Source organism: Labrus bergylta, chromosome 22 (assembly GCF_963930695.1).
Source record: "Labrus bergylta chromosome 22, fLabBer1.1, whole genome shotgun sequence".
Taxonomy (NCBI): Eukaryota; Metazoa; Chordata; class Actinopteri; order Labriformes; family Labridae; genus Labrus; species Labrus bergylta.
The window spans coordinates 5,649,531-5,667,552 of record NC_089216.1 but is presented as its reverse complement, the minus strand read 5'-3'; the positions used below and the strand labels follow the sequence as shown (position 1 = coordinate 5,667,552).

General features: G+C 39.9%; 2 protein-coding genes across 2 annotated transcripts; both read left to right on the top strand.

The window, feature by feature from the left end:
* Positions 1–1,024: 1,024 nt before the first annotated feature.
* On the top strand, positions 1,025–8,833 carry LOC109999492 (leukotriene B4 receptor 1). Its single transcript, XM_020654547.3, has 5 exons — positions 1,025–1,191; positions 5,578–6,141; positions 6,308–6,508; positions 6,666–6,706; positions 7,800–8,833. The coding sequence occupies exons 2-5, from the start codon at positions 5,587–5,589 to the stop codon at positions 8,104–8,106; spliced, it is 1,104 nt and encodes a 367-aa protein (XP_020510203.1). The 5' UTR covers positions 1,025–1,191; positions 5,578–5,586; the 3' UTR covers positions 8,107–8,833.
* A 155-nt stretch (positions 8,834–8,988) lies between these two features.
* On the top strand, positions 8,989–16,269 carry ltb4r (leukotriene B4 receptor). The gene is made up of 4 exons (XM_020654529.3): positions 8,989–10,500; positions 11,555–12,105; positions 13,485–13,761; positions 13,904–16,269. The coding sequence occupies exons 2-4, from the start codon at positions 11,612–11,614 to the stop codon at positions 14,288–14,290; spliced, it is 1,158 nt and encodes a 385-aa protein (XP_020510185.1). The 5' UTR covers positions 8,989–10,500; positions 11,555–11,611; the 3' UTR covers positions 14,291–16,269.
* The last annotated feature ends 1,753 nt before the right edge of the window (positions 16,270–18,022 follow it).

The following is an 18,022-nucleotide window of genomic DNA, read 5'->3' as shown; positions in this document are numbered from 1 at the left end:
TAGTGCGACAAACATTTTCTATGGTTGACTATGAACATTTCATCAAGTGTAGGCAAGATTGTTTGTTTTATACAACCAGCACAGTTTAGACAGGTGTTAGGTGGGGGTTATTTCTGTGTGAGATGGACAATTATGAAATGGTGAAACAGACTGTGGATCATCTTAGATTTCTTCAGCCATGGTCAGACAACACAGAAACACAACACACATGGCTGACAAAGTGCAGACCATCGCTGACCCATGCTGACCAAGATCTCACAATCATTGACAATCATTGGCAAAGTGGCCATCATAGGCAAAATGGCAAAATGGCAAAATGGGTAAGTGTCCAAGTGGCAAAGTCTTCATCACACAGTGTGGCTTATATTCTGCTAGAAGGTACAGCAGACAAATTCCTTTCCATTTGGGTACATCACTATAAAACAATAAAGATGACATGTCACTGATTTGTATACGTAACAGATGTAGACTCTCTGTCTAGCAAACAGTTGCTGACAACATATAGTTGGCTCCTCTCCATTTATAGATCTGCTACTACTTAGGTGCTTCACCCATATAAGGTTACAGCTTCACAGACCCAAAAGAAGAATTACTGTGAGATGGTTGACACAATTTAAAGATATGTCCACAAAATTATCAAGATGAATGAATCCATGAAAATACGTACTAACAACAGGCCACATGGGAATGACGGACACTGCAAGGTCTTTTAAGGGGCAACAAAATCTGTGTGTTAATGTAAAGTTCACCCAACTCACCTTCTTCCTCACTTAGGCATTGAGACTCCCTATATGAATTTAGAGACAATGTTCGCTAACATATCATAATTACCATTTTGGTACAATGGCAATAATTGGAATTCTATTTATGGGCTCGACACCAATAACCCTTGAGGTCGACACTACACAGATGGAATTCAGCTCTCGACATGTGAAGACGTCGACACACTGCCAGGGCAGAGGTAGGCCAGTTATGTGGACACACCTTTCCCTCTCACTGCACTACAGGTTACAGCAAGTCTGACAGCTCAATCAATGGAAAGCAAGTGACAGAGAGCAGTTGTGGGGGAGACTCAGGGAGAAAGAGAAGGGTAGGAAAAGGGGAGAGTGTGACATTCTTAACACATTTTGGACTTCTTTTTCCAGCTCCTGGCGTCTTCTTTCATCCGTCTGCATCTGTCTGGATTTACAGGTGCGTCTCTGTTGTTTTTTGTTCCTGTGTCTCTTTTTCACGAGTGTGTTTTGATCCTGTAAGTGACAACACTGTGGATACATCTGCCAACAAATCACTGCAAACAACCTCAGCTACTGCTGCTGTTGAGGGATGAACAAGCAACTTTGGCTGTCTTTTTGAGGATGAACAGGACTTGTGCTGTACATTTTATCTGTAAATGTTAAATATTCTAGGTGTTTTTGTGACATACCGGTAATCCTCAGGTTCAATCGTCTGCAGTGATTTGTTCGAACACATGCAGCAAGTCAGCTTGTGCAGCATAGCTTTGCTCGTTTTCATGTATAGTTTTTCTCTGTAGGTGTAGCAGGTGTGTTTAAGAAGGTATGTTGTGAGTCACACTGAACACACAAAACACACCTTTTTGAGCCAGCCGGTTTTAATGGTCTTAGGCGCTCTGTTTTTTTTAAGCTAAGAATAATGGGTAAAGAGAGCTCAGCTTCATCCTCCAGTTGTTTGAAAAGGTTTTTTATTCAGAACATATTTCAGAGAAAAATAACCTGCCACCTTAAAAAAAAGGGAACAGAGAGGTATTTAAGATAACCGTGACAGAAACTAGCCGGCGGTTGCATTTTCTTGATCATTGCACAATGTGGCCCTTTCCAGGGCACTGTCAGTGTGGTTTGACCGGCTTTCAGTTTCCATGTTGTTGGGCGGTAACATTTTATAGTCTGCTACTTCTTTTTCTCAAACCTGGAGGTATCCAACAACAAAAGCTGCTACAGACACATTAGTGCCAGAACAAAAAAAACACACACAATTTGAACGTCTTACAAGAAGAAATATGAATATAGACTTTTTCTTTTGAGAAATGCTAATATTTTCTGATCTTACTATTTTTTTTAAGTGACTACATTTACCTTATTTTTATTTGGGTATTTCACTCCTTTATGTACTTATTAACCATTTTGGTTGTTAGGTTCCAACATAACAATACTTTTAAGTGAATGCTGTTGGCGCTTTAAAGGAAGGCCGACATTTGGAATTGACTACCAAAGGTTAGCAGCAGTTGCACAACAGCTTTGAGCATGTGTTTATTCTGCTCTTCAATCACTTATTGTTTAAACTAATAGACTCAACTTTGACTACAACGTCTTTTTTACAGTGTAAAATCAAACAGACTCCAAAACTCAACAGAAATGCCAAACATCAATTAATGAACATGACTGTTTCCCTTCATTAAAAACATTTAAGCAGAACAAGACTGTTTCTGAGGTCCCATCCTACCTACGGAAGCCCTAAAAGGACATGCATTTTATTTGCACCTTTTTAGTGCGATAAGTAATTTTCCGGCCGTTTTCCTTGAGATCTCGACTTGTATATCTTGTTTCTCCAGAGTTGCAAAAGCACAAAACAAACAGAAATTGGCTTAATTTACCACATAAGCGTGGGCAGTGAAAGCATGACATGTTGTGGCCTGGCCTATCACAGTGAGTGGCCTATTGTCTTGTTCACTGCACCTCCAGAAAATGATCCTGTCATCAACCACACAGCAAGCATTGTTATCTGGTGATGATCAGATAAATGAATCCGTTACAATGGGAAAACCAGTGCTGTAATCCTGAGATAACAAAATCAGATGGAGTTAATTGAATGTATGAATGCATGTCCACTTAGGGCTTCCGTACAATCTCCTAAAAAGCGTAAAGCGTCTCCTTTAATGTTTACTACAGCATGTTACGGCATGTGTCATAGTTGCACATGTAAAAAGGAAATGTTTTGGTTGTTGGGATTTAAACTTTCCTGCTCTGCTGTGATTGTAGCTCTTACAGTTAATCAACCGCTGTGACCTCTCTTTCTGAGAATTGCCAATTACACGCTGATTTACCCTGTAATGATCTTGAGTTATCCATAATTACTGCACAGGTTGAGAGGAAATATCAAACGGCAGATGTGGGTGTGAATTTTTTGATTGTATGCACAGGAGGTACAACCCTGAAGAGTTTGTTGGCCGCGTAAAGGGCGTGCTCTCAAACTAATAATCCAGATATGTTGAACAAGCGATGACATGCCAATTTTTTTCTAAATTTTTTTCCAGTGAGATGAAGTAGCAGCTGTAGCCTACATACTGTTTATTTCCTGACAGGAAGACATACTTACCAAAGCATGCTGCATGAACATGCACATGTTTATGGTGACTCTCATCTATCTCTATCTATTCAGACCCCTTCACGTTTTACACAATTTGTGATGTTGCAGCCTTATGGTAAAATCAATTAAATTCATTATGCACCTCATCAATCTGCACGTAATACACCATAATGAGAAAGTGGAAACAGGATTTTAGAAATGTTTGCTCATTTATTAATTCTACAATTCTACAATTCACTTAGCAGACGCTTTTATCCAAAGCAACGTACATCAGAGAGTAAGTACAACAAAAGCAAGGATCTAGAAAAAAGGAAAAGATGTCAGTAAGAGCAAACAATCAGCTCATTGACTCATTGAGTCCGATTAGATACACAGGTGCTGACAGGCTTTGCACAGAGTGTTGTGGATTTTTCTGTTGGTAATGAAAGATCTAAAGTCAAAGTCTTTTGTCGTTCTTTATTGTATTGCATATAGTAAATATATTGCAAAAGGGGTAATCAGCTACAAAAGTAACATCAGTCACAAGTGCATCAAAGATTCAGTCCCGGGTGCAGAGCATATTTACACTTTCACAGGGTGTAGGTATTTTGCACATACATGAGTGTGTAGGTATATTACATATACATGAGTAATACATCGTCATTGATTTCAGCTTGCCCTAGTGACTTCGCCTTCTGCTAGTTTGCCCGGTGATTTATCTAACATCAACAGAAACTCCTTTGTCCGGAGGGCACTGATTTAGGATTATGCAGTACTCAGACACTGAGGAGAGTTCCTGTTGGAGATACAGACCAAGGCCATACAGAGAAACAGTTTTTAATCGCTAAATGACGCACGAACATCCTAATCTTTTAAGTTCAAACGAATATGACAGACAGATATTATTTTTCCACTACAAGAGGCAAAGCACAACATTGAGGGCAGTTCTTGAGAGCTCTAATCAGTATAGAAACCATCTTATAAGTCGTCGTTATCAAACAAAAACCATCGTGACAACCATCATCAATAATCGAGACCATCATCATTAAGTTAGTAGGTATTCATGAAAGAGCTGGGTCTTTAGCTTTTTCTAAAAGGTGCAAAGAAAAACTGAAAAATCTCTCTGACATAAGCATTCAGACCCTTTACTCAGTATGCTTTGCACAACTGGTTTTGGGGTTTTTCTGCCGTTCTTCTGTGCAGGTCTTCTCAAACTCTGTCAGGTTGGATGGGGACCATTGGTGGACAGCCATGTTCAGGTCTCTTCAAGTCCGGTGCTCTGGCTGTGCTCGTCAAAGGACATTCATAAAGTCGTCCCTCATGCGTTGACTTTGCTGTGAGCTTATAATAATAATAATATAATAATACATTTATTTATAAAGCGCTTTAAATCAAAATGCTGTACAAAGCAATACAGTTAAAATACAGGAAAAACATACAGAGAAATCATGACTCATACTTAACAATAAACAGATGGGTCTTTAACTTTGCTTTAAAAACCTCAACAGAACAAGCCTGCCTAATGTCCAGAGGTAGCTTAGGGTCGTTTTCCTGTTGGAATGTGTTCTTCTTGGTCTTCATTAATTCAAACTACTTTTGTGATTGGATGGCCTCGTCAGACCTGAAGAGAAACAAAAAAGATATAATCTCAGTCTGACTCACTGTTCAATAACTGACGCAAGCAGTGACTGTTTCTCTCTAATCGTGTCTGGTCTCGTCGTTCAGGAATCAAGACTCCCCGTTAAAACCTGTTACACTTGCGCCACACTCCCACACTTTCCAGGAGAAATACATACTTGTCAAATCAAAGAAGGGAGTAGGATGTTTATCAGTCAGATAATCTTGAAGAAGTCCCTAATGTCATAGTTATTTTTTGGCCAGGGAATAACAGTCACATTTGATCTTCTTGAGTTATTTAATGGTAAAGGAAATATGATGTTGTGTTTTCATTATTGTATGTCTCCAGACTTGTATGTTCAATTCTGCATTTGCTTAATTTTCCTCCACCAGAGGTTTCTGCCTTGGACACATATGTGGTGTGCATGTTGTGCATTGCTTGATAACCATTTTTCCATTTGTACATTTTTGGATATTTTTCTCAATATGCACTTTTATTTAAGTGTTATTATTATCTATTAATACTTAATGTTAGGCAGATTGTGTTGTTATGTGAGTGATAAGTGGTATACAAGTACAATTTGACTTAAGTTGACTTGACTTGAACAACTATATAAAGATATAAATGTACTGAGTCAACTGTTATTCTCTATTTTACAGGTCACAATAATGGCCCAGTCCTTAAACAGCACCAGCCCTCCCTCTGCAGGCAATGAGACCCTTGTGGATAACCAGACTGCCACCGCTGTAGGCGCACTCATCCTGAGCATTGTTTTTCTTTTGGGCTTTCCCGGAAACCTCTTCATTATCTGGAGCATCCTTGCACGAGCCCGGAAACAGTCCATCACCACCCTCCTCATACTCAACCTCGCCATTGCAGATGGCTCCCTGATGGCTCTAACCCCATTCTTCATTGTCTACCTGGTGCTGAAGAACTGGGTGTTTGGGAATGTGATGTGTAAGGTCCTCTTCTACCTGTGTCTGGTCAACATGTACGCCTCCATCCAACTCATTATATTGATGAGCTTATACCGATTGCTTGCAATTCTGTGGCCACAGCGCGTCAGCTCTTTCAGCAACAGGAAGCTTGTATTACGGGTGCTAGTGGTGGTGTGGGTGGTGGTGATGGTCGCCTCAATTCCTGCAATGATCTACAGGAAAGTGAAGAACAAGGAGGGGACGGACACTTCGGTTTGCGATTCATTCCACGATCACGACAGCTATGTAAGTGAACAAAAACACATATTATTATTGTCATAAAGTAAACAATAAGCAACCCATATCAAGGTTGAATTATCCTCTAACTTTGTTTCCTAAAAACCCAGGTTTCATTGTGACTGTAATATTATGTTGCCCCTTTTTTCTCTCTCACTTCATCACCCCTGCCCAGGCGGTTCTGCAGTACTCGCTGGAGCTCGTGCTGGGGTTTTTCATTCCTTACCCTGTCATCGTGGTCAGCTATATCTGCATCTTACGGCGGATCCGAAAGACCAAGTTTGGGCGACGCATTCGCAGTGAGAAGCTCATCCTGGCCATCGTGTTGACCTTTTGCCTCCTCTGGTTGCCATACCACATTATCAACATGGTGCAAGTACGTCATATACCTTTTTTCACATGTGAAACTTTCTGCCAAGTACAATTGGATTCAAATGCATATATGTGTAAATTCATCAGAGCTGGATTTTTTTTATTGTTTTTATAATTACATTGGTCCCTTTTTTAACTTGGTGTTTTTGTGTTCTTCTCAGGTTGCATGGGCTTTGTGTCCAGAGGGTCACTTAAAACAAATGTAAGTGATAACAAATTTATGTGCATTTTATTTTTAAAGCTAATTTAACAATATAAACAAATGTATCTCTGGACTAATTAATTAATGGGTCATAATGGGGGATACTTTAGTTGTGCTGATGAGTCACAGTCATATTAGGCCATTTCATTTGACATTTTTTATTGGAGGGACAGCCCCTTGAGATGCACCGTCTCATTTTCAAGGGGGTCCCTTACAGTTTAACATTTTGGAAAATATGATTAATTCCTTGTATTTCTGAGTTAGCTGAGAACATTTCACCTTGCAAGTGTCTCTGGGTGAAGATTGAGAGGCGTGAAGATCCCAGAGACGATTAGCTTAGCTAAGCTTAGTTTAGTTAAGTTATTACAGAACTAGAGAAACAACAACCACCTCTGCAATGTTCAAAAATACTGTCATCCGCATCTCAAAGGCATACAAATCAGGTTAAAAAAAACTGTATTAGAGCAACTATTGGTGGTTATACTTGGAGTTATGCACCTTAACTAAACATGGCACAAAAAGTTTGGCATTGGCAGAGAAGATTTGGCAAGTTTTTCATGGGCGCATCCCACATACTCAGCTCTGCTGCTCATCCCACAAATGTATGTTCCTTACAAATGTGGCACCATTAAAAATGGAAATAAACAGGCTTTCCAATGGTATAAGATTTATTGCCATGAAGCATTGTTACAATAAAGAAATAATCTACCAAACACAAATTTCCTTACTTTTTGTGCAATGTTTATAAAACAGAGCTTGTCACTGTACTTGTTTTTCTTTTCTTGAAACAAAAAATATAGACCATGGTCCATTGAAATAATTACGGAAGATCACAGTGTGTTAAAATGTTGAGAAGCACTAATGGGTGTAAGTTTCAACTTTTGAACGAGCAGTGTTATGTCATTATGCTAAACTAAGCTAAGCTAGCTTCCTACCTGATCTTTGAATTACTATCAGAAATAAATTGTGGTTTGATCTTTTAGGAAATGCTTTAAACAGATGAAGTATTTAAAATGTGCAGTGTTTGTTGAATTTGGAAGCATTGTATTTTTCTGTAATATCTGACTTGTAAAATGCTCTGATCTCTTCCCAGATTGAATAAAATATGGCACAGGAGCCGTGCTGTCACCTCTGCCATAGCCTTCATCAGCAGCTGTGCCAACCCAGTGCTCTACTTCTTTGCAGGAAAGTCCTACATCCGGCGAGAAGGGCTGGCGTTCATGGCCCGCTTGTTTGAGGGCACAGCTCTGGACTCTGCCACCAGAAAGAGCCGACAGAACAGCCAGAATTGCAGTCGCGACAAAGACAAAGACGCAGGCTCTGTTATGCTAAATGACAAAGAAGCAGACTCTGTTAACAACTCGAGCTCTAATGTCAAACCAGTGAAGAACGGTAAGTAGGGCTGCGGCGGAGCAGAACTGAGTCTGGTGTTGATTCCCTGGAGGAGACAAATGAACCACTTAAGCCTTCAAACTGCTTTTTAGAGTAACAAACTTGAGGGTTGATCCTACACAGCTGATTCTTTACTCGGCATCTGCAACTTAATCTTGTCACCCAATGCAACCTAAAGTGACAGATTTCTGTCTAAGCTTATACCAGAACAACATATGAGCCTTGTTCCACTCTGAACCACATGAGGAAAAACTTTGGAGTTTTATCCAGGACGATAATTCTCCTCATCCCTTTCATCCATCAAGGCGAGATGATGCTATGGGCTGACTGTACATTTGTATGATATTGCTGTTTTGTACTTTTTTTTTAAAATGATTTTTCATTCATTCAGTCATTTTGTTATCAATTGTTTTTTTTTTTTCTCTAAAATACATTATGGTGACATTAAAACGTCAAAATGAACAAGAACAGTAAATATCGCTTTACCTCAGAGACAAGCATTCAGTTCACTGAGGCTCTTGAGTTTGTGTATTACAGGATCCACACTTTAAATGTTGTGCTTGTCTACTATTATTTGTTGTATACATTATTCTTCTGCCACTGTGGGGTAGAATTACAAGCCGTTAAAACAGCTTTCATTTTCAAACAAGTTTGCTCTGTTTTTTCTCCTTAGGCCTCTGTTTTGGTCTCAACCACCTACTGAAATATATGGCTATTCTCTATTGCCAACTCATACTCTATGACTGTCAAGTGTTTGGTGCTGGACAAGGTTGCACAATAGGTTGATCGGACCGATAAGAGTAAGAGCAGCGAGACTTAACCGAACTCTAAAGTTCTGGTCCTTAAAGGTCCAACATGTCAGATATCTACTGAATTAAACGATGAAAGGACCGTACTATATAAGGAAACATGCTATGTTGAAGTGCTGGCTTCTCTGTCAACAATGCAGCAACCAGTATGTCCTCCTTCTAAGTTTATATTTTGGTCCTAAATGGTTTGTTTGAAGACAGCGCTCTTCAATATTTGTATTGTATATGGACTGCAGTACCCATTGTAAACACTAGGAGTGACATATTTTTCCTTTAAAAAATCTAAACAAAGTCGGCATGCTGGTGGCGCAATGGATAGGGCGAGCGCCCCACGTATTGAGGCTGTCGTCTCAAGCGGGCGGCCCGGGCTCGCATCCTACCTGTGGCCTCCTTCCTGCATGTCGCTCCCCACTCTCTCTCCCTGGTTTCCAACTCTATCCACTGTCCTGTCTCTCCATTAAAGGCATAAAAAGCCCAAAAATAAATCTTTAAAAAATCTAAACAAAGAGCTTAGAGACTCTTAAACGTTCCTTAGAACCGACAGGCGCTGCAGAGGTTTGTGACAAAACTCTTAGGGATTTTTCCCAAAGAAAGGGCCCCTTTCACATAGTTTCACATAGTCAATAACTGAACTGTTGATAAAGGAGTTGGGAAATAATATCAATATGGCAATATATTGTAGTCCTGACTTCATTTAAAAAGAAACTATAACTAACAGATTTCCCTGCCAATTTGACTCAGCACGTCACCTCCTCACGGTGGCACTTGTGACATGGATGCGGGTAACGTGAGTGAAAGTTAAGTTGCATTGTATAGTGACGTAATGTGAGTTGCCCTGCGATTCCCGCTATGAATGTATGCAGCTTCAAAGAGAAGTAAAAGGGCAGTGTGTAAAGTCAGAAAAAAACAAAATGATGTAAAGTCTCTTTTCCTGACAAAATGACACATCAAAACTTGGTTAATCAATACAGGTGATGTGGAAAGAGAAACATGCCGTGAATCTGACAATGTGTCTGTTGTAAGAGAGAGCACCGTGCCCATCATAAGGTTATGATATGAAGCTCTTGTATCAACAGGATTCTTGCAAGCTTACTGGAATATTCTCCCCCTCACTTATTCACCCTTCATGACTTGTCTCTTGCGCTGTTCATTCCTGTTCTTGAAATGTACACCATGCATTTCACAACTTTTCGCATGACTTCTGCTCTTCTCCCTCCAATAATGCCTGTCTCAAATAATCTGTACCGGACAGAAAAAAAAAAGCAGATGGACGCCATGACAACTATATTTTTCACCAATGCTGCAATGCATACCTGAGTTGAAAAGGTCTCTGATGCACTGATATGAAACAGAAAAATGTGGAACATGACATTTATCGCAACCCAGTGAGCTCAAACTGGCTTCCTGTTCTCACAGGATTTCCCCTCACATTACCCTCTTACTCAATATAAATGTTAGATGTTTGTATTTCTCCTCACACACAGTCCTCACAGCAAAGCATGAGAGAGGACAGTAGCTCAGACAAGGTGTTATATAACTTTTGACTTGGATTTACTGTTGCAGTTATACACAGACGGAGTTCTGCAATTGAAGGTCAGTACTGGTATATGATTTTTTTTATAGTTTAAATTTAATAAAATGTTCCTCTGTGATAGCATCTGACTTCCTAATTTGATTTTATTGTTTCTACAACTTTGTAGAGCAGAGGGAACTCAAATCTCAGAGGATGAAATGAATCTGAGAAAGTTACAGATTGAATATTTGGAGTCTGCTCTAAGCGATAAGACTGCGGCTCTTTGTTGAACATTTGTGTTGAGTGAAATGTATTATATCAGGATAAACCCCTTGAGGTGTGTGACCTTGCTTTCAGGGGATACAGCACAGCAATACAAAGACAATATGTGTTTCAGTTTTTAGTTTGAGCTTTTTTCAGTTCATAACTTCTTTGTCTAAAACAAAACTCTTACATCCGTTCTAACACAAACTGTGCTCCTTCATTCTTTTTTTTTTCATTCTCAAGCTTTTTTTGAAATCTGAAGGAGGACGGGATCTTTTTAATCCGAACGTGTCATTTAAAAAAAACAACAAGAACACTAAAAGAAGGAACCCATGACATATAATTCATCTTTTGAAAATGCTATTTGTTTTAAAATTCTGAAAAAGTCAAAACTGCTAAAAAAGTACACTTTTTTTAAGACTCATTTGGCATTTTGGAGAGATCGTGGCTTTTTTTGGAGGGATAGTGGGGAATGACATGTGGGAAAGGAGCCTCAGGTTAGATTTGAACCTGAGGACTTTGCCTCCATACATTGGGCATGCGCACTAACCACTGCACCACTGCACCACTAGTGCCCCTAATTTTTGAGCTGATTGCATTGTACTCTAACTATTAACTTGCTGTACAGCATTTTTAAGTAATAAATGTAACACATGGCTGAAATGTTGTGGAATAACTCAAGCCAATAGGTCATGATCACTATCATTTTGTTATATGTTGGTTGATAACAGGATACTCTGCCTTACATCAAGTTCCAGAAACCAACTGTGTAAATGAATAACTGATATTGTGCAATGTTTCGCAGCATTGACACATATTCACATCTTACAAACATCTATACAACATATCCTGTTTCCTGTCTTTTGAAAGGTTGTCCGTTACACAGTCGTCGAAGCCTGAACCCAGATTCTACAGAGGTTTTCTCCAATGGCGTCCAACTCCACCACCATCTCCCAGCAGTCCTCCCCTCCCTACTTTACTCTGCCCATCAGTGCCTCGGCATGGGGCGGCATCGTCATCCTCACCCTGGCGCTTTTGCTCGGCTTTCCCGGGAACCTGTTTGTGGTCTGGTCGGTGCTGTGCCGGGTGAAGAAGCGCTCAGTGACCTGCTTGTTAGTGCTGAATCTTGCTCTGGCGGATGCTTTCGTGCTGCTCAGTGCCCCTCTCTTCCTGCGGTACCTGGCTGGAGGTCGAGGTTGGGAGTTTGGATCCGCGGCATGCAAGCTAGTGCATTACCTGTCAAGCGTGAACATGTACGTGTCCATTTACCTGATCTGCCTGATGAGCATGGACCGCTGGTTGGCTGTGACCAGACCTTTCATGTCCCAGAGGATGAGAACCAAACGTACCCTGCTGCTTCTCCTACTGGGGGTGTGGTGGTTAGCGTTCATCCTGTCACTGCCGATGCCTTTCTACCGCAGGTGAGACCAACATGTTCCATGTTTCCTTTAAAGATTTGAGAAAGTTGAAATGGATGTGATGAATTTTTCCATGAAGGGAACAGAAAGGAAGCTGCATCATTGGTAGTATTTGGTTCTCTTTATTCAATGTTCAAGATGTCTTAGACCGAACGCTTGGAATCTGAAATGTGACCAAACATTTTGGAAACAGGCTGTAAATGAAAAAGCTTATAATCTCACTGTCGTCCCTTGTAAAGTTCTGTGCACACACAAGGAAACTGTAACAAATATTAGGAGGTCCAATACCGACTGCTGATTGTTTGAGAAATATTTTCAACTAATCAATCTCCTTACATACTGTGGAACTGCTTGGCTCTCATCTCTGTTGCTTAATTGTCATATTTTAAAGATATGTTCAGAAAATGTTGAAATATCCAAATATTTAACTTTGTAAATTCCACCACCAGGGGGCTGTCAATCAAAACAACAACAAAAGATTACATTGAGGCCGGCGGGGAATCATGGGAGTCCTTTCTGCTACTCCACCCCTAGCCTCAATGAAAATAGAACTCCACTTTGACCGTAGTTAATATGTTTAGTGATGATGTATCCAAGTACAATTGAAGTAAAGTTTTTATCACAGCAGCTCATACAGCAACAGTACGGCAGCTTTCAGTAGCAGTTCACATTTCTTTATGCGGCTGTCTTTGACGTAGCATCCGGTGTTTCCACGGCAACGATAGAGACGTTGTTTCTGTCATGACGGCTCTGTCATGGCGGCCCCCGATACAAGACACAAAAATTAGCAAAAAAAAAAACATCAGCCTGCCAAAACCCCACAGCACTGGATATCAGTCAGCTGCAGCACACTGGCAGATGCTCGCTCATGTTAACTAGCAGTCATGAATGGTAGCTGGGCTCCATCCAGCATGGATCACAACCCAGCATGGGCGGCTCAGGAAAAACTAGGAACGACATAAAAGCAATTAATAAGAGACAAGTGTTATTAAGACGACATAACGTTAGCAGATGTGTTTTCTTGCCGAAAGTATAGCAGTGACTGTGGGCTGCCACTGAATGTTTTAGTGGTACTTGGCTCTTAACTTTTTAATATATACTCGGGTAATTAGGGCTAAAAATATAATTCAAATATTAACTTAGGAACCTGGTGTTATTTATCTTCTTAGATTTTTTTTCAGGCATTATTTAAAGATATTTAATGCTTATCATAAATTAAGTTTAATGTCTGCAGCATGGGTGAAGACCCCGAGACAAAACACCTTGTAGTTGGAATAAATTTAATCTTGAAAGTTGATTTGTCTAGTTTGAACTCTCTGGTTATGGCAAGTGATGCTCACTTCTGTTTTTGTAATTTTTTCCCTTATTCTGTTCTTACACAGCAATGTTGAGAAAACATTTTCAGTCAATGTCACTCTACGCTTTTGTGTGGTGAGCCACGGGGGCAGCGTGGGCCACCGGGTGTTCCAGTACCTGTTCGAGACCATCATGGCCTGCCTGGTGCCCTTCTCCCTCATCAACACCTGTTACTCCTCCGTCATTTGCCGTCTGCAGAGTGCAAAGTTCCAGCGCAGAGGGCAGGGCAGCCGCCTCATCTTGATGATCATCTGCACATTTGCGATATTCTGGCTGCCCTATCACATCGTCAACGTCATAGAGGTAATTCTGTGATGCAATTTGTTTCTGAATTTGTTAAAATAACTTTTGACTCTATTAGATTAGGCTGCATTAGGGTGTGTGTACACAGCAGTTTCTGAGACTTTACATTGGTCTAAACTCTCTCACCCTCTCATGTCTCCAGGTAGCCGGTCTGTTGACAAAAAAGGAATCGGTGGTCCTTGCTGCCACTACAGCCCGTCCAAACGTCACGGCCTTTGCTTACTTCAGCAGCGCTGTAAACCCCATTCTCTACGTGTTCGCCGGCAGCTCCCACATCCGCCAGGCCGGTCTCAGCTTCATGGGCAAGCTCTTCGAGGCGACCAACTCTGAGGGCAGAACGACGTCTTTCTTTACCCGTAGTAGCAGAAGCGGCTCTTCCCCAGACGAGGGCTCTGTCCTGCACACATTGTCGGTCAAACTTGGGAGGCCTTTCAAAGCCAAGGACAAGGAGAGGAGCTGCAGTTTGGCAGACACAGGGTTCAACGAGTCAGAAGTCAGGACTCTGGCAAGTGTTGACCAGTTGGAGTAGTGATGAAGCTGTTTTCAAAGCAACCTTGCTTGGACTTCTTTTGTTGATTAATTACAAAGTTTTGTTAAGGAGGTGTTCGCAGACCCAACTATTTCATAAACTAGGTGCGTAGGGCGACAAATCACTTGAAAAGAAAAAAAATCCTGCCCACACATTGCCAGGTATCTCCAATGTTTTAGAAGAATCCCAACGTGTCGGCCCCTCTGAGCCTAGAGCACACTTGACAAAGGTTCAGAGGGACCGAAACGTTGTGATTTTTCTAATATTAATTGGTGATACTTAGCAAGAGAAGTGTGCATGATTTTTTTATTTTCTAGTTGATTAATTACACAAATTATGTCGCCTAGTAATTTTGTATTTTTGTATTTTTTTTACTCTAATGAAAAAAAGTTGCCTCCAGTAGGCAGTTATAACATTGTCACACGTCAAACACCAACTTCTAGAAGTGTCTCTTTCAAGACAGTCTCTTGCTTGTTCTCCATTTGAGTATGTTAATGTGAGGAACTTGATTATTTGTATATATTTATTTAAATGGCTAATAAAGTTGTGTCGTTGCTTTTAAGACCTCAATACTGGTGTGTATGTGCTTAAGTCACTCCAAAACTTAATAAAGTATAAATTATTATTATCTGTAAATATTCCAACGACCTTCGGATGGGTTGGCATGAAATTTGGTACAAAGTCTTATGATCCCCAATGGATGAATCCTAATGACATCATTTTGACTTTAAAGAAATACTTTGACTTCTGTGAAGGTAGATGGATTGGTGCTAAACCTTTGTGGGCATTCGGATAATGCATTAAAAAGACCAACAACACCTCGCTGTTGGTATGGGGTTTCCATGACATCAATTACAACTCAAGGGTCGATTATCCTAAATGTAGTACTCTTATTGATGTAACCCTCGGTTTTATATTCACAGACTTTCAATGTTTTTTTTTTTCCCCCTAAGTTGTCAAATAGAGACGCCAATGGGCTTTCTTTCAAATCATGATCAATCTGAAACGGCCTGTTTGGTAAGGTTCAGACTCCTAAACTAATGGTTGGGTTTAAAAGAAATGTATATTTAATCCATCAAAAATTACAGAAGTGAGCGTTGAATAGTTACTTCATTATTCTTTGCTTTTTCATAGGACTTGTAGCCAAGTCTCCTGGATGAAAGTCCTTTGTAAACAGTATTTACCTGCCTTTTTACTATTTAACACAGAGAAAAGCATCTAAAACAGCAAACTGGTTTAGATTTGGGTTACTTGAGAGTTCTGGTGCTCGCATACAGACCCTTTCAGGATAAGAAGTGAGCTGTTAAAGACACAAAGAGACTTGACAAACAGTTGGTGTTTGACGATTAAGGGAAAAGAATGGGCTGCGACTTCCCCTGATTTCGACTTCCCCTTTTATTCAATTTTTCAGCCATCATCAGGTCTGTTCTTTCATTTGTTAAGCACATCGGTTTATGACCCAACACCTCCAAACTGTTGACTGTCTCTTGAGCTTCATTTGTACTTTATATTTAGTGCCAAATATCAAATCCTAGCTTGCTAACCCGCTAAAGTAACATGTGAAATATTGAACCAGCTAGCATAAGCATTTAATTTTAAGCACCATTGTGTGAGTATAACCTTACAGAGATCGCTTGGCTATACTTTGATGTGAAGAAAATGCCCTTTAAGAGTTACAACACCTAAAAACATTTTAACAGGTCTTTTCTTAATTTTCAAATCAAAGCATTGAGTGTCCAAAAATATACACATTTCATATCATCTACTAATTTTGTATGATTTCTTAAACCCTTTTTCACTAAACGCAAATGTTTGTATGATACAAGGTTGACCTATATGTAAAAAAATGTATAGCTTACATTGTTAAAGCTATGTGGGTATTGCTAGGCAAGTTGTATGTGCTATGTTTTTATTTTATTTATAGTAGTGTATGTGACTTAAACCTAAAAAATAATTCATAAAGTGCCACGTGAATAGTATATTTCTACTGCTTATTTTGTACGAGAGGTTTATATTAGTATATTAAGTGCTTTTCTCAGGTGTATGGAATTATACTGTTACTACTTATGTAATGCTCAGCTGAATGAACAAAGCCTTACGAAATCAACATTTCACCAAAGCTTCCGTTCCTTTCGGACTCAAGTGCATCACTCTGTCCACTATGACAAAACGGATGACAGAAATGGCCAAGTTACAAAATGTGATGTTGTATAAATATGTTCTTTGTGGTCCAGAGCTAGCTTCAATTGTGGTTTCACATGCAATGAGCAAAAAAAACAAATTGGTTCAACAGGAAATACAAGTCACAGTTCAAGCTGTTTACTGACAGTGATTTGACATCTCAGCACGACAAACTCTTGGAGACACAAATGTTGTACAAAATGATGACAAAATGCCTCTCAGGATAGAGCTTACCCCATCATCGAGTCCTTGTTGCTTGGTGATTCAATAACAGGGTAAACTCCCCATTCAAAATTTAAAAAAAGCCTAGTGTCACAGATGGTTACCACAAGGTGCCACTGTTGAAAACCATTATATAAAGAGGTCAACACCCAAAGTCCACATCAACAGTGTTTCAGTAATCCTTCACTACCATGAAGGTATTGCTTGACCCAAAGGCAACTGGAGTGGTTGAGGATTTTGAAGGCGTTTCACCTGTCTCCTCCGAAAGGCTTCAAACTAACGGCTAGAAATGTAAGCCTCTGTGGTCCACATTGAAACGTCTTCTAGATCTTCAACCAGTCCAGTTACCTTTGGATCAAGCTTCGCATTTATCATGACCTGGATGACTGAGAACCTACGCAGACATCTTGATGTTACCTCAATTTAAAATACTGGAACCAACATTAATACAAGCTCTGAGTTTCAAAACTAACAACAACTTTTCTAACACCGGAGCTACAGTTACACAGTTACAGTTACGTCCAATAGGAATACATTGATTGAAGACATAAGACACTTCTGGTAGAATTGGTCGTCTCTCAACTGGAAGGTCGTGGGGTTCGATCCCCAGCTCCTGCAGCCACATGTCCCACTGCTTCGTCTGCAGGGTATGAATGTGTATGAATGGGATAAGTTCATTCTGATGGTCACTTCTACCATCAGTGTGTGAATGTGTAGGTGTGACCTGCGGTGTAAAAGCACTTTGAGTAATCAGAAGACTAGAAAAGCTCTATACAAGCTCAAGTCCATTTACTATTTACTTTATTGTCATTGAATGAAATACAATGGTTTTTCATTAGTGACAATTGGCCCAGCAGTAATAGACAAGATAACAAATATGAAATATCGAAATACACAAACAGCAGATTAAAGACAAGAGAAAGCAATGCACAACATATACCAAACATTAACGTCATTGGTTTGCATTATTTGGTCCCTTCTCTATGAAATAGTTATTTCTTGTTTTTTCCCTCTATCTCTCAAATGATGAATTAATACGCCTACACTTTTTTGGATAACACCAAGTTCATCTGTCACTCAAATGAAAAAAAAAAAAAAAATGAGACTAATATTTTAGCTGAAAAGGAAATTCAAAAAGCTTGACAGAGCAAGATAAAACTGATTCTGTTTCTGACTTCTATCACTTATGACAGGAAGCTGTTTATGAATGTAGTGTGCTAAACAACAGATAAATAGGACAAAACAGGCGCAGAGCAGATGATTCAAAGTTGTGGTTTTTTTTCGTGACCCCGTTTAGCATTATTTGGATTGAAGTGGTTGATTTGAGTG

Excerpts from the sequence above, each read along its gene's own strand:
- LOC109999492 (XM_020654547.3), top strand. The coding sequence starts at position 5,587 with ATGGCCCAGTCCTTAAACAGCACCAGCCCTCCCTCTGCAGGCAATGAG. Across the intron at positions 6,509-6,665 it reads ACATTATCAACATGGTGCAA|GTTGCATGGGCTTTGTGTCC; the intron begins GTACGTCATATA and ends TGTTCTTCTCAG. Across the intron at positions 6,707-7,799 it reads GAGGGTCACTTAAAACAAAT|ATTGAATAAAATATGGCACA; the intron begins GTAAGTGATAAC and ends ATCTCTTCCCAG.
- ltb4r (XM_020654529.3), top strand. The coding sequence starts at position 11,612 with ATGGCGTCCAACTCCACCACCATCTCCCAGCAGTCCTCCCCTCCCTAC. Across the intron at positions 12,106-13,484 it reads CCGATGCCTTTCTACCGCAG|CAATGTTGAGAAAACATTTT; the intron begins GTGAGACCAACA and ends GTTCTTACACAG. Across the intron at positions 13,762-13,903 it reads ACATCGTCAACGTCATAGAG|GTAGCCGGTCTGTTGACAAA; the intron begins GTAATTCTGTGA and ends TCATGTCTCCAG.